This window comes from Hyposmocoma kahamanoa, unplaced genomic scaffold (assembly GCF_003589595.1).
Source record: "Hyposmocoma kahamanoa isolate Upper Pololo Valley unplaced genomic scaffold, ASM358959v1 168, whole genome shotgun sequence".
Lineage (NCBI taxonomy): Eukaryota > Metazoa > Arthropoda > Insecta > Lepidoptera > Cosmopterigidae > Hyposmocoma > Hyposmocoma kahamanoa.
The window spans coordinates 2674739-2690867 of record NW_020653608.1 but is presented as its reverse complement, the minus strand read 5'-3'; the positions used below and the strand labels follow the sequence as shown (position 1 = coordinate 2690867).

The following is a 16129-nucleotide window of genomic DNA, read 5'->3' as shown; positions in this document are numbered from 1 at the left end:
ATTGGTCCCATTTAAATTTAAAGAAAATCTCTGAGGGTGGCTAACTAGGGGATGAATCCGGTTTAGGTTTAAGGAATCCACGATCCAAACTATTATACTTATATACTTTTTTATATTAAATAGGAGAGTTCCTAGTAGCACTTTTGACATAATGATCACAATTGTAGCTCTGTTACACTAATGATGTAATTACTTATTAATACAAACACAATAAATAACAACAAAGCTCGTTTATCGCTTAATACCGATAAACGAGTAACTTTTAATAAAGTCATCAATGTTATCAAACTCAATTGTCACAATTGTTTTATTCATATTCTAGTGATAATGAATGCATTGTTCTTAGCGATAATTGCAATAAGGCAGCTCTGCGTAAGTATGTACGTTCAATATTTTAATTAAAAGTAGTAAAAAGGCCGACTACCGACACTAAAATAACTTCTGACGTCAGCCAGGTTGGATTTATCATGACGTCACGTATCCCATACACTCGCCAGGTGTAATATCTGAACACACCTCATTTTGTCGGTGTTTTACAGCAAGGGTGAAAGCGCCATTTCGAAAAATTTTCTGTGGAGCATGTTTTATGTTTTAACGACTTCGACTGTTTTAAAATACTTACGTATTTTTTGAAAATTCAATTTTAAATTAAGTTTAAGTGTTAATTTGAATTGAAAATTGAATTTTTTGTTGAGGGGTGGTAATAGACATACATGCGCAAGAAACTTGCGTTGTAGCCGCGCGCAAGGTACGAATTTAATAAATTTAATACTTAAACTTTTAAACCTTAATAAAACTTATTTTATTTCATTCTTCTTTGTCAAGTGTAGTCTCCGAGTCTGTCAACCAGCACTTTGGAGTTTGCATCCGTTTAGATGCCAAATTTTATAAATATTAATATTACACATGAACAACGTAATTACACATGATATATATAAAATATATGTAATATAAATATTTAGTTAGTTTAACCTAAAAGTTTGACCTACCGCCTCTCAAACCGGGGCCGTGGGTTCGAATCAGAGCCCGCAGCTCTGAGTTTCTGGGAATTTATGAGCGAAATTTAATTTGAAATTTATCATGACCTTTTCGGTGAAGCGAAACGTCGTGATGAAACCTGCGCGTCGAAGAAGGTCCATAACTCCCGGAAAACTTAAGACGTCCCCAACCCGTATTGGGCCAGCGTAATGAACTATGGCCTAAACCCACACGTCTTGGCTCACCGACCACTTAGGACAAGATAAACAATTTCAACGCCCACTTACCACAAGAAAAAAATTATATGTATGTACTGTAGTTTATATTTAGATATTTGAGGTTTTATTTTTCAAATGCGGTAGCACCCCCCGGACAGCACCAACGCTTTTTACCACCAAATTATTTAGAGGTCAAGTCGTGCCCTTATAGTTCAATTTCATAGATTGATTTATTGCTTTAGACCCAATACGGCCCAATGGCAATCAGCACCTTATCTTATCAACATGTGAAGATCTTATAAATTTAATGCTACCTATTATTTTCTGTTTCTTCCGAATAATCTGAATCGAGGGAATTAATTTAGCTAAACTAAAGAATAATGTGGACCTTCCCTTTTCCAAATCCCGGGGCTTCTCGGAACTGATTAAGTGTATGTGTGTATACTCAAATTTAAATAAATAATACGCATTACGTATATACATGTAATGCGTAATGTAATGTATATTATTTTTTTAAATTTGAGTATATTGCCGACAAACTATTATTTCCTGTTAAGTATTTGCTACAAATCATTGTCTCAGTCATTAATATTGCAGTACTTTAGCCGTTTAACAATAATCATGAGATAACCTGTATTTTGGAACGTTTGGAATATAAACAGTAAAAAAATACGCGTTGATGTATATTAATGCGTATATTTTTTTGATGCAAAGTGTGTATGTCCATATTAAGAAAACATTCAAACTTTAGGTAAATTAATTCCGTCAATTCCGGTCACAGCTAATCATACATCTTTCACTTGAATCGAGACAAATTCCATTACTCCCCGAAGGCTTTATTCGCAAAATAAGAAGGCGTATTTCTAAAGTTAAGTTTTGAATCGTATCGTCGTTTGACTAATGACGCATTGCAGTTTTTATTTATATCGCTCTAATCATTACTTAATCCAGTTGGTTACAATATAATTAACAAAATTAAAATTTAGATATTTCTATAATTACTTTTATCTGCTTAAAAGAACTGATTCAATGATTACGATAAACACATATATAAAAGGAAGTTGACTTTGTCTAAATGTTTAGTAGTTTCATCGAAAATGCGTGCGATTTTGCTGGTCGGTTTGGCCCTGATAGCGAGCTGCGTGGCTAGTCCTGCAGCCTCGAAAGTTGAGCCACAGCTATACTACCACGATGCCGTGGGATTTGATCTCGCGGCTCGGATCAAAGTTAATGAAGAAGCCGCGATAGAGAAGTTGTTGGAGAATGCAATCAGAGGAGAACCTGTTGAGTCCACCGGCAACAGGATCGTTGGAGGAGCTGCTGCTGCCTCTAATTCATACCCGTTCTTGGTAAGACTCTCCGAGAGGGATCACCATTACAATTGCGTTGAGACGGTTTTGCCTATATTTCGTTAAACTTTATTCATGTCACTATGTAACTTAGTTAAATGTCTTTAAACTGCAAATGTTCTCGCTGTAGATTTATAGAAAGGTATTGTGATAGTGCAGATCGGTAATTTAGGATGAATTTTATTTCAAGATCCCTCCTCTTGCAACGTGGACTGACTCTAAAATTCCATAAGCAGCAGGAAATGAAACTATATATTTTTTTTTTATTTTAAGTGTTTGTTTTTTTTCAAACAAAAAAACAACGACGTTTCTAACACTGTTCAGGGCCCATGGCCACAGCTCGTATTTATCAATTTTAACCGTAACCGTCGTTCTTAAACCTGTTCTAGGCTGGCCTAATAATTTCCTTCGTGAACGTCGCTGGTCAGTCCGTGTGTGGTTCCTCTCTGCTCTCCGCCAACCGGTTGGTGACCGCAGCGCATTGTTGGTTCGACGGCAGGAACCAAGCTAGACAGTATGAAGTTGTCCTTGGCTCCCAATTCATCTTCTTCGGCGGCACTCGCGTCCACACCCAAAATGTGATCATGCACCCGCAATGGACCCCTGCTACTCTCGCAAACGACGTTGCCATGATCTATTTACCAACAAACGTTTTATTGTCGCGTAAGTTTTATTTTTTTACCGACTTCAAAAAAAGGAGGAGGTTCACAATTCGATTATATTTTTTTGCGTGTATTTACGCAATTACCCCGACATTTGTGAACCGATTTCGATGATTCTTTTTTTTGTTGCAAAGAGGGTACCGCAATATTGAGAGGGTACCTCCCATTTAAATTTGAAGGAAATATTCCATCCCTAAGGGTGGCAAAATAGGGGGTGAATCCGGGTTCGTGCAGTTTCCGTTGACCGATTTCATTAAAACTTGGCAAATAGATAGTTCCAATAAAAAAGCCGATAAGCAAACTTTTGAGATCGGTTTTTTTTATAAAAAATTTGTAATAATTTTAGTTATTTATTATTACTATCCGCTTTACCAAAAGACAACACTGTTAACCTCTGCCAGTGGCCAAGACTATGAATTGTGAATGTGTAGTGTGTGCAGTAGCTGTAACAGTACAAAATGTCCAAATAAGATGTTAAAGGTTGATAGTGCAATACCGATTATTACGAGTGGATAACAAACTGATTTTCCACACGTGTTTTGCGATTTATTCAATTATCTGGTTAATGTATGATATATAACAATAGGTATATTGACAAGGTACCACCGTTCATCCAAACGAATATTATAAATGCGAAAGTAGTCTGTTACTTGTGCACGCCTAAACCGCTGGACCAATTTTGGTGATTTTTGGTGTAGAGGTAGATGGGACCTAGGAGAAGGACTTAGGCTACTTATTGTCACAAAAAGTCAAAGTCAAACTCAAAGTTAAAGAATCATTTATTCCATAGGTAAAGTAAATTTACACTTGAAAACATCTAAGCTACTGCTCTTTCACTACGCTGACCTTCCTGAGAAGAACGAGCAAGAAACTCTAGGGATTGCTCTTTTTAAATAAACTTAAATGCTATGGAATACACTTTGAATCAAATTTGTGTGGATTCTGGAGCCATGTCGTCTTTCCATACATCGTTATCGAACACGTAGTCTTCAATTTCGTAATATGACTTTTCGATCAAAATATTTTTAATGTTGTTTTTAAACTTAGGAAATGATAATCTTAATATAATTGCTCCGGAACCTTATTGTAAAAACGTATACACTTCCCCATAAAAGAGTCGTTTACCTTGGTTGAACGAAATTATGGTACCATGAGTTTGGACTTAGCTCTAAGGTTAATATTATGGATATCTTCCTTCTTATTGAAATTATGTATATTTTACGGGCATATAACATATTTGAGTAAATGTACTGTGATGCCACAATCATGACACCAGTCTCCCTAAACTTTTCTCTGCCAAAATATCAGAACCTAAACGGTACACAGAACGAATCGCCCGTTTTTGTAATACAAATATGGTTTGAATATCTGCCGCTTTACCCCACATGAGAATCCTGTAGGACATTATACTATGGAAGTAACAAAAGTAAACTCGTCTAGCAGTACTAACCTCGAAGCTCGCGTATTCTGCGGACTGGGTATGCAGCGGAGCTTAATCTGCTGGCCAGGGAATATATATGTGGAATATCTAAGGTCACTCTCAAGAAGACTGCTTTATTAACAAGGTCTAACTTTTCTCCGTTTATTTCTATGCTTGGACTAGTCGATTTTACGTTAGGTAATACAAATTTAACACATTTTGTCTTCTTGGCATTAAGCAATAAATTGTTAGCATTAAACTACCTTGGAGAGGGTATTATTAATATGGTCCTAGTTTAGTCACGTCTGTCTGTTTTAAAAATCAAGGATGTGTCGTCAGCAAACAATACTATTTCGCAATGGTCCTTAACAAAGAATGGCAGATCATTAATATAAATCAGAAATAAGAAAGGTCCAAGTATTGAGCCTTGCGGAACACCCATTTTTACCGGAGAACCCAAAGAAGTCACTCCATTTATGTCTAAAAATAAATCTTAAAGGTGGTGATAGGGTATGAAAGTTTGTATGGAGACCCAATCATTTCTCAAGTGCCTAAGGGATCTGAAATACAAGATCGGACACACCATTGACCTATTTGTTGGTAGGTCAATGGAACACACATAAAAATTTGAGAAGGTTATTCAAAAATCTCTCACTGGGTGTCACTAGCGGCGACGAATGCTGAAAGTACAAAGATCTATAACAAAAACATATAGGAGAATTTCTACTTCGATAGGAGAATTACGACTCGGTAACTGGACCCCTGGCTCATATGGTTAGAGCAATGCTACGGTGCAGCATGGACGTGGGTTCAAGTCCCACCGGGTCGACTAAAAAAAATTCTGTGTGTTCGATCTTTGCATTCATAACAATAACAAAACTAGTGGAGTAATTTCAGAAAAAATCTCAATAAATACAAGGGATCTGAAAATTCATGTTTATGCATTTTGTAATGAAAATTAGTACCTATTAGTTATGTACATTAGGCTACTAGAAGCACTTATTCTACGCAGACAAAGTCATGGGCACCAGCTCGTATCATATATGTATATAGAAAATATATGTTGTGGGGATTATAAATTTCTAGAATCATAAATATAGATTGAAAGTATTTGTTGCATGTCAGTGGTTTTTATCTTTTGTAGAATCCATCCAGCCCGTGGCGCTACCGAGCGACTTGCACGACACGTTCGCCGGACAGTGGGCAATGGCCGCAGGTTATGGGAGAACCAGCGATCGTGAGTACACAACATAGCCGTGTCATCGTGATAGAAATATGCTGCACACGATCGAGCCGAGTGTCGGAACCAAGAATTCATGAAATGCCGATTGACAAAAGGATGACACAAAGCTGAAACAATGCAATAATACTGTCTTCCTAAGGAATAAAGAGTACGGCAGGGATGTCCTGTTGCCAAAACTTTTTAAAACGCAGTATATGGTATTTTGGAAACCATTGAATAGGAATTGTGAAAGTTGACGGTCCGTAGTTTTATCTATGAACACCTTTCCTCTGCAGGTGATATACCAAGGTATTAAGTACCCACGTTACCACGATTTCAACTAAAGTATTATTGTGTGTTCCAGAGCAAACCGGTATTACCATGAGTGCAGAGATCTTTCATGTGAATCTACAAATCATCACCGTGCAGCAGTGCATGTCTGTCTTTGGACCTACGTTCGTGCAACAGAGCACACTTTGCACCAGTGGCGCTGGCGGCGTTGGAATTTGTGGAGGAGACTCCGGCGGCCCCCTCGTTGTAACCCAGTTCGGACAGCGCGTTTTGGTGAGAGAAAAATACCGCAATTGATACTGCTATGTTTCTCAGAGTAATTTCATAAATAATTCAGTTAGTGGCGCCTCTAGAAAATATTTAAATTTTGCTGTGTACCTACATGTCAAATTTAATGTCACATTAATAATTATGACATTTTTTATTTAAAAAACCGAATTCAAATGTTTGTGGAATTACATCTATTTGCCAATTTTCATTGAAATCGATTGACGGAAAGTGAGTGAAATCTAATAAACCGGATTCATCCCCTAATTTCCCATCTTTATAAGTGGAATATTTCCTTCGAATTTGAATGGTACCACTACTGAGGCATCCTCTTTTCAACAAAAAAGAACCATCGATATTGCTTCACGAACGTCCGAGTAATCAGCTAACATACAAAAGATATACAGAACCTTATTTATGGAGAACCAGAATTAATGGAGAACCTCGTCCATTTTTTTTGAATCGTTTTGGTACAAACATAATGTCTTACATATTTGTTTGATAAGTAGGTAACTATTTGTAAATTCTAAATGGTGTATTGAGTAACCACTTGTAATTATGAAGGTCGGCATATCCTCGTTCGTGAACGCCGCTGGCTGCCAGTTGGGATCTCCGTCAGCTTTCGCCAGAGTGACCAGCTTCCACAGCTTCATTCAACAACATATGTGATACGATTGTATTTAAATAGAAGCGACGAAGTGCTGTTCATTAAAAGCTTGATTTTTATAAGAGATTTTGATTGTAAATATATCCTAAATTATTTTTTAATTTCGCTGAATGGTTTTGATTTCATACCTAACTTCGGTACAGTTACAGCTAGGTTTGTCCTGTATTTCCATCTTTACATTCTTAAAACTATTTTTACTCAGAATATTGGACGAATCCATGGATCCGTTGAATGGATTACTTTGCATTTAGTTTCTTTAGTATAATAAACGCACAAGAATACGTCAAAACTGCTTTTATCACATGTAAGTCATGAAGATATAAGGAACTAGATGAAATAAATTATTTATACGTGATTTTTTTGTAACTCTTAAATAATAAGCATAAGAAATGATCGCCTAATTGCGTCGGCAGAATCCTTAGGAATCCTTAGAACCTTTAAATCTCTCTCCTGAAAAGTTGCCATTAAAAGAGTTTTGTTAAAAGTAAGATACCTGAACACTTAAGAAATTTTCATGCACTGTTGAATTTCATAAACCACATCGTCAGAAGTTCAGTAGACTGCTATTAATAATGCACCTATACCATCTTCTGTCAGCAAAATTGTCCTAACATGTCAAATATTACTTTTGATATTAATAATTTTTATCTACACCTTAGACTATGGAATTTTTTTTCATCCTCTAAGATCTACATACATATCATAAACTTTCCATAATGTGTTCAAAAACCGAAATTTACGACCAGCACAAAGGTAAACTGTTTTGTCAGAACAAATTTCTTATCTGTGAAAATGTTATTATTGCTTCAGGATTCGCTCTGGACCTTTTGGAGGGAAAAGTGTCGTTTTTATTTTGACTTATAATTATTTTGTGAAATCTAGTTTAAAGTGGAATAGGATAGTGCTATTGTGCCTTAATCGAGGATTAAAACGCGAAATTATGCGAATCTCGAACTAAAATACCCGTATCGGCCCGTTCTAAGGAATCTCGAGTCAATCCAAGCACGCCGCCTCAAATTGCCTATCCTCTTTGTGGCGGCCATATTTACAGAAAAACTTATTTTTATGTTTTCGGCTGAAGGACTTTGTTTCCATGGCCAGAAATAAATTAAAAAATTATTGCTTCATAATAACATCGAATTCGATGTTATTATTACATTCAAATTTCGAACATCTCTGAAAAACAAAACAATTTGATTCGAAGGGCAATTCTAATATCAGTCGAGATGAAGTTTTATTCGAAATGAAATGTCAGTAGTAAACAATTTTGACAATTTCTCACGTTACTTGATATTCAACGATATGATAATTGGGGCCTACTCATAATATACTAAATCTATGGGTCTACTCTAATTTGTCTATGAATTAAATAAAAACTACGGTTGTGTGACATGCACAAATTAGATAATTATGCGTAAGAAAAGTTTTATCTGCCGTCATTTCGCCAGTTGTAACATGCGGTTCCTGAATATATCACAAAGAGTAATTATAATATGTGTGTAGATAAAACAGTGTATGTAACTGTACATAATTAGGCATTAAAACCCTCGCTCGTATTTTAATGCCTTTCATTATGTAACAGTCACATAAACTACTTTTTTTTTACTTTTTCTATTATACAACTTCCTCTCTTTAGTCTATTATTATTTCCTCACGTTTGAAAAAAGCATTATCTAAGCCTCGACGGGAACTGATTGCTTGACTCGTATCAAATTACGAACCACTCCCGAAAAATTATTTAAATATAAAATAAGAGAAAAGCTTCTAAGAAAGGATACACATATGAGATTAGCCATCAGCGTGGTAGAACGACTTGCAGTAACATTAAGGTAAGATATATTAATCAATTACATTTAAAATACGGTTATTACAGAGTTCTTACTTTACTAAACAATTACCTTCAATCTAATTAAATAGTACTTAAGAATTACTTAGTTATATTTTATAAGGAATACATGTTTTGATTAGGTAATGTTGTGAATTGTCTTCAACATACACTACTTGAGAATGGGCCTTAGCGTCGAGAACATAGTTGTGATTGTCCATGGTTGTTTTTGCTTTACAATATTCACATAATTTTGTGATGATTGTACAAAACTTCTCTACGTTGGAGCAAAACCAGTGGCAAGAGGCATCAGAGATGACGTGGGACTTGCACAGAACTATTGCGGGAAGGCGAAGGGCTAATGATGTATGTGACGGCATTATCAACCATTAAGTACTGTGGTGAGACAATGGAGATTCACGATGATTTATTCGTTTGACTAATTGGAGCATTTCAATCTTGAAATCTAATTTCTGGCTTGGACTCATTCTTTTCATATCTCCACGGAAGCTTAACAAAAATTTTACATCGTCGTTTTCTGCGGACGGTGGCTGTGATGCACGCCATTCTATAATATTAAGGATTTTTTCTGGTATGTCTTTTCTTCTTTCACTCACATTCCTGGTGGTACTTGATCGACTGGAAGTGGGGACTGGAGCTTCTAAAACACCATTATCACTATGCTGCGGTGAAGATTCCATGTCTAGACTTTGATTTGATAAACCTGGTTCCGTATTATCTAGTTCATTTTTTGACTTTGAGTCGTCATCTTTGGTCGTCATATAGGTGACTTCTGATCTGAAAATAATATTGTACTTATTTAATATTATTTCTTTGACATTGTCACACAGATTGTCTCTAAGGATTGTCAAGCCGAGTTTTTATAAGAACTCGTTCCCATTTTTAATTGGACCTAATAATACCTATCTACTAAATAAAAATACATTATTTGAAGTTTCGGATGCCGTTTTTCGAGGAAAATAAAACTTACTTCTTTCTTTTAAAGGTAGGTTTCAAAAAATCTAGGAATGGTGCATATGTGTATGGCTTTTTTTCAGGCCTTGCTCCGGATCCTGATGGTGTGTTATTAACTCTCTGCAGGTCTTTCCTATAATAATCTCGGATATAGGTCCACTTTTTCTTAAGTCTGTTGCCTGTAACGAACAAATAATAATAATAATATAGTGATAAATAATGTAATGGATATTATTATATTATTGTTTCAGATTCCTTGGTACGGGTAATAATTTTGAAGATTTATTTTTTTATTTACTTTAATATTGGTAGTTCAACTATATTTAAAACAGTTCGAGAAACATGTGAAACTATCCGGAACAACGTTGGATGGAGATTGCTGACAATTTTTACACACGTACCAAATTCCCGAATTGCGTTGGTGCGTGTGGTGGAAAACATATACGTTTGATTCCACATATTATAATTATAAAAAATACCACTCAATATTAATGGCCATTGTCGACGCTGACTATTGTTTTACCGCGATCGACGTGGGATCATACGGTAGAGACAGCGACAACAATGTCTTTAGAAACTGGACTTTGCTAATAAAAATAACCGAGGACCGCTTGAATTTACCCGACGATCGAGCATTTCCAGGTACCATCGGCCCTTCAATGCCATACGTGTTTGTGGGCGATGAAGCCCCTTCCCTATAGGTAATCATTTCCTAAGACCATGATAGTTGTAATGGACCGTTCCCTAAAAATACCCCAAATAAAAAAAAAAACGGATTTTTAACTACAGATGTTCGTTGGCTAGAAGGCTAGAAGTCGATGGAGAGCTCATTTGGAATACTTTCAAACAAATGGCGAATTTTTCATACTGCTATGACTATAACTTCCGATTTCATTGTATGGGTTACCAAAATATATAATTATAAGATAGATAATTTTATAAGAAGAGATGGTTATAATTTTGAAGATACGTCGCATTACTTTTATGAACTGCCATTCAATACACCACCCAGGTCAAACAATCTTGGACGACAAATTAGGGACAATTTTGCGGAATACTTCCTTTCACCAGCTGGACAAGTATTAGACGAATATCACGAACGAATAATCATAATAATATGTCGGTAATCATAGGTAATAATTAAAAATAGAGCTGCAGTAGAACTCCTTGTGAATAAGTTCGTCCAGGGAAGTAATGCCATTTTACCTATTCCTGCCGCCAAGCAGTAATGTGAGCATTACTGCGTTCCGGTTTAGAAGGGTAAAGGTGCTGGTGAAATTAAATGCGCACCGGACTTGTCAACTCAGGTCTCAGGTGACGGGCGCATTGGCAATGCCGCTCAGATCTTTGGGATTTAAAGCTCTTAGTGGTACTGCAATTGTTATGGACAGGCGTGTCGCTTACCAGCAGGCGTACTTGTTCGTTCCGTCACTCGGTATTATAAAAAAAAAAACTGCTTGTTCTGTGTTTGATAAAAAAAAAGATCAACTTACATGTACCTACTAGTTTTTTTTATACCTTCGAAACTTTCCCAGTCGCTATACATAACTTTAGCGATGGCTTGCCACGCCAGTTCCTTCAAGTCTCTGTTGTGATAATCTTTATGGTTAGTATCCCATAAGCATGGGTAACCTTCTACGGCTATAATCAAATGTTCGATATCAGACATCGCATAAATCAACGTACGCTCGCTGGAGCATAAATATACACACACCCTCACGCTTAGGTTTCGCGACGCTTACTGAACCGAGTGCATTCCGTACGGAATTTACGACTGTGTGTTGCGGACTCTACAAAATCTATGGAAAACTCGCATTCGAAACGGCTTTTTTCCCCACACGGAATATCGATTCAGAAAAAAATTCGAGCGGAATACTACTCTATGTTTGTGATAAGTCCGTGATTTATATGGATTTGTCGCCTTCGAAATTCCGACACGGAATATCGATTCGAGATTCCGTAGACGTATCACACACATACATACGTTTATTTCCGTTCGGAATAACAAGATTCAGTTGAGGGACGTGATGTATTGAGTCCAGATGTTCTCGCAGCGAAAATACCTACGTACGAAATTTACGACTGTGTGTTACGACTCTGCAAAATCTGTGGAATCTTGCATTCGGAATGGTTTTTTGCTTTTTTTTTCGGTTGTGAGGAGTCCCAAATACACAAGCAACCATACGGAATTTCGAATCGGAATAAAATTAGAGCGGAATATTACTGTATGTGTGTGATAACTTAAGTCCGTGATTTGTATGGTTTTGCTACCTTCGACATTCAGACACGGAATTCCACTATGGAATATTGAAACGGAATTCCGACTGTGTGTGACTGGCCTGCATTACCTTGGCATTAAAATATCATAACTCCAGTGTTACTTGACCCTTGACTCGAAAATACGTTTCGTTACTGAAAAGTTAGATTTTTGCCGCTAAAGTCACATTTTCGTTATTTTAATCAAAATTTTGAACTGTGAATGAAGGTATAGGTATAGGCATAAGTAAATTGGCTGATTTCATTTGATTTGCGCTTTTTCTGAATTACTTTTTTGCCTAATTTCGGTGCTAAATAAACTATTTGGGATTTAAAAATAATAACACTTTATTTCGGACAAATACAATTATCCCTAGTTTCTTGGTAAAAAAACTTCAGTTGAGTTTAAACAATGTGATCGTTGTGAAAAGTTACGACATTTGTTTTATAAACAATAGCTACTTACATATTATGTGACAGGGTAAAACAAAAGTTACGAAAAATTAAGAACCTTCTGGCATACTACACTAGTTAAATTTTACATTCTAAATGACCAAGTAAAAAATCCTCAGGAAAAAATAAAAATATTGTAGTAGCAGTAGTAATTATCTGCAATTTAATTCTTTTACAGCATCTGGTAAATTATTAAATAATATGAGTCACATCCATCACAAACGTCGTTCTACTGTAATATTCTATTAGGCGCTATTACCGTCACATTGCATTACGTTTAATACAACATCACTCGCATTACACAAACTAAAAACGAAATGTGCCATCATAAACATCAATCCGTAATATTACCATCACACATTACATTACGCACCATAGACTAAAATCACTCTTTATAGTAATATTACTTTAGCAATATTGCAGCCTTATAATAAGCAATATTGTAACCTTTATATTATTTTGTAGATCAATAATTATTAAATAAAATTTTATATATTCGGTACTGTGCGTGTCGGGAGATGGGTGATGTTATGAGTAATGCTTAATTTTCCAAAGTGATGCGTGATATCACATTACGCTATCGCGTGATATCACGTTAGTAATATTACTTGTATTACTTATTGTATGGACTGTATGTGGACGGCGAGTCGACTGCGTTGCTTTCGACAAGGCGAAGTAGTCTGCCGAAGGCAGCATGCGGTGCGATCCTGTGTAAATGCGCCATTAGGATTGCCAGTGCAGATATTATTAGCAGAATAAAACAAAATACAATTTCAAGCTCCTTTATTCCATAAAACAGGCCGCCGGCCACTCTCACATCACGCTAGAGCAACATAACACGAAGTGCAATGCCACTATTCTTAGAGTAACTAGGTACAATATACGCACAAATAAACAGTCGCACTTTCACTCTGTTACACATGAAGACTTACTTGGTGAACTACAAAGAATAAATGGTTGCCTCCATTCATCACGTTTAAGTTATATTTTGTGAGCTTCGTTACGGAATAACATTCATATCGGTGATGCGACTCGATACCAAGCCATTTCATATCGAGCTGTACCCACGTTATCAACTCATAATTACTCTCTTTTAACGACGCGAATACTCCATTATAATTTTGTTTCTTTTTTAGAGACTTAGCTCTTTCCAATAAGTTAAAAGGTACAGTCAAGAAGGTAGTTCACTAATTAAGTCTAGACGTGTGTCATGGATTTAAATTCTGCATCTTCTAAGAGATTCGAACTATTCGAAGCCCCTCAACGTACACATCCACACATTAAACATTACAATTTTCCGTAGAATATTAATTCTCACAACAATTAAAGTGTTTTGCTACATAATATTCAAAATGTGCGATATTTTTAAGCTTTTTTGCGAACCAATAGTTAAATTCGACACAACAACTTTACAATATGCAATTTAATTGTTGATTACATTTAATTTTTAGTTATAACAAATTATGACTACAAAACGTTGAGACTAGAGTAAAACTTATTTAAAGTTAAATCTACTTAGCTAGGTATGTAGTGATCAGTAATGGGTAGAATGCTTTTTTCCCTATTTTCATGAGTACCTCAATTAATGAAACATTACGCTATAGTCAAGTTGAAAAATTTCAAAATGTTTTTCGCAATTTTCAATGTTTTTTTTTCAGGATCTTGTTGTTCATTACAAATACCTTACGTACACCAGTTTTTTTAGTGAAATATATATCTCATGAAAGCCTCTTTGAGGTACCTACGTGTACAAAAAGTTACATTCAAAATAAATGAAAAATATCTGTATGGTGGAGTACAGTAACTTTTATTACGTGCACAATCGTGATGTGCCTTTACATATAAGTGTATTCAAAATTATAAAACTTGAATTAAGAAAGAGTAGGTGCGTGAGGTGCACACCTTTTACGTACACAGGAACTTACAGATATCTACTAGGTAACGATGACATGGCATTATTATCTGTCAAATCAATTTACATAGAAGATATCTGATCAACCGAATTGCCTACATCGTAACCAACTATGTAAAAATGTACTGGCGACAGTTCCATAAAGTTTACTATAAACTGTTTCTAACCCGACAGTATTGACAACTCACAAAAAAAACCTTATATGTATTGTTTGCAATGTTGTTTGGATATATGTTGTACCAAAAACTTGGCAGTGGCAAATTCATGTACAAATTCAAATCATGAAACAAAAAATTACAATTATCATCGTTTTGAGGTAACTTTTCACGTAACATAAGGTACACAGTAAAATTATAAGTTCAATACGAAAAGGTTCATTTTCGACAAAAAATATTGGCGACATAATCATTTCGTCAACTACAAAACTACAATTTATTGATAAAAAAAAATATTTACAAGCCTCCGAAGCTAGGGATCACTTAAATGGCTAAATTTTACATTTACATACCTCGAGAGACAATTCCGTTTTAATTCTTTTTTATTTACACACCTCAAATTACAGCTGAAACGATTAAAGATGATTAAAAATATATAACGTCAAAAAATAAATTATTATAATTAATCATTAATGATAATGGCGTCTGCACAAGTTTCACGATCTAAAAATGGAGGTATGAAAAAGAATTGTTCGAGTCACATTACGTCGAGTCTTAAATAACTTTTGTCCTGCGATAGTCGTGGTGTTTACTTTTATATTCCCTTTGCATCAAGTTTGGTAAAGAGCAGGCAAAACATAAAAAGCTGTGTGTTATAGTGTTTTTCATCTCATGCAACGGTTCAAATAATTTTTAATGTACATGGCAGTTGTAATTAGCTCAATCGGATTGCCCTCATAAATAAATAACTTTTTCGTAATGTTTAAATAATTATTTTGGTATAACCTACAAAAGTATAATTTCAGAGAGACATTTATTAGATAAGGTAATAAAATTAAAATAACTTCAACAGCATTTAAATGTTCTTTCCCACTGTACTTATATTACCCGACTTGTAGAAAATGAATAAAAACGTGACGGATATAAACTCCATGTAGAGGGAATAAAAGCTACCAACTTGACGTAAGGGTAACAATTAATTTAAAATTAGGGATTATACACATTTAAATTTAATGTGCAATAGAGTTGGCGCCATTATACACGACGTACTAAGTGTCAAGAAAAAAATCATTAATACATCACGCATGTTTTTTTTTTCAAACACGTATCAATTAGCAATGAGAACAAACTGATCGATTTTATTTTTATAGAGATAATATTCGCAAATGACGCCATGCAATGGGTTTATAAAAATATTTTTTTTTTAGTGTAGCAATAGCAAGCTACCTAAAACGTTACACAATATCTAAAAAAACATACTTCAAATTAATTAAATCTAAAGGAAGCGTTAAATAACGAACTACCGTACGATATCACAGTTCATTTATGCAAATAAAATAATTAAGACGTCAAATTGAACATAACATTTTACAAATGAATTTTAATTATTCGTTAACTACCTGGACCTAGTACAACATAATATTCGTCGAATAAATTATATTTCAACAGCATTATGCGATATCGACTGTGAACTGGCAA

The 16129-nt window shown here is 35.2% G+C and overlaps 2 protein-coding genes across 2 annotated transcripts; one reads left to right on the top strand and one right to left on the bottom strand.

Annotated features, from left to right (window-relative positions):
• The first annotated feature begins 2283 nt into the window (after positions 1–2283).
• LOC113225586 (brachyurin-like) lies at positions 2284–7169 on the top strand. Its single transcript, XM_026457919.1, has 5 exons — positions 2284–2545; positions 2935–3208; positions 5772–5864; positions 6214–6413; positions 6972–7169. The coding sequence occupies exons 1-5, from the start codon at positions 2294–2296 to the stop codon at positions 7074–7076; spliced, it is 924 nt and encodes a 307-aa protein (XP_026313704.1). The 5' UTR covers positions 2284–2293; the 3' UTR covers positions 7077–7169.
• A 1709-nt stretch (positions 7170–8878) lies between these two features.
• On the bottom strand, positions 8879–11543 carry LOC113225600. The gene is made up of 2 exons (XM_026457936.1): positions 11368–11543; positions 8879–9697 (listed from the first exon to the last, which is right to left on the bottom strand). Exons 1-2 carry the CDS (start codon positions 11541–11543, stop codon positions 9289–9291), a joined length of 585 nt encoding a protein of 194 aa, XP_026313721.1. The 3' UTR covers positions 8879–9288.
• Between the last annotated feature and the right edge of the window lie 4586 nt (positions 11544–16129).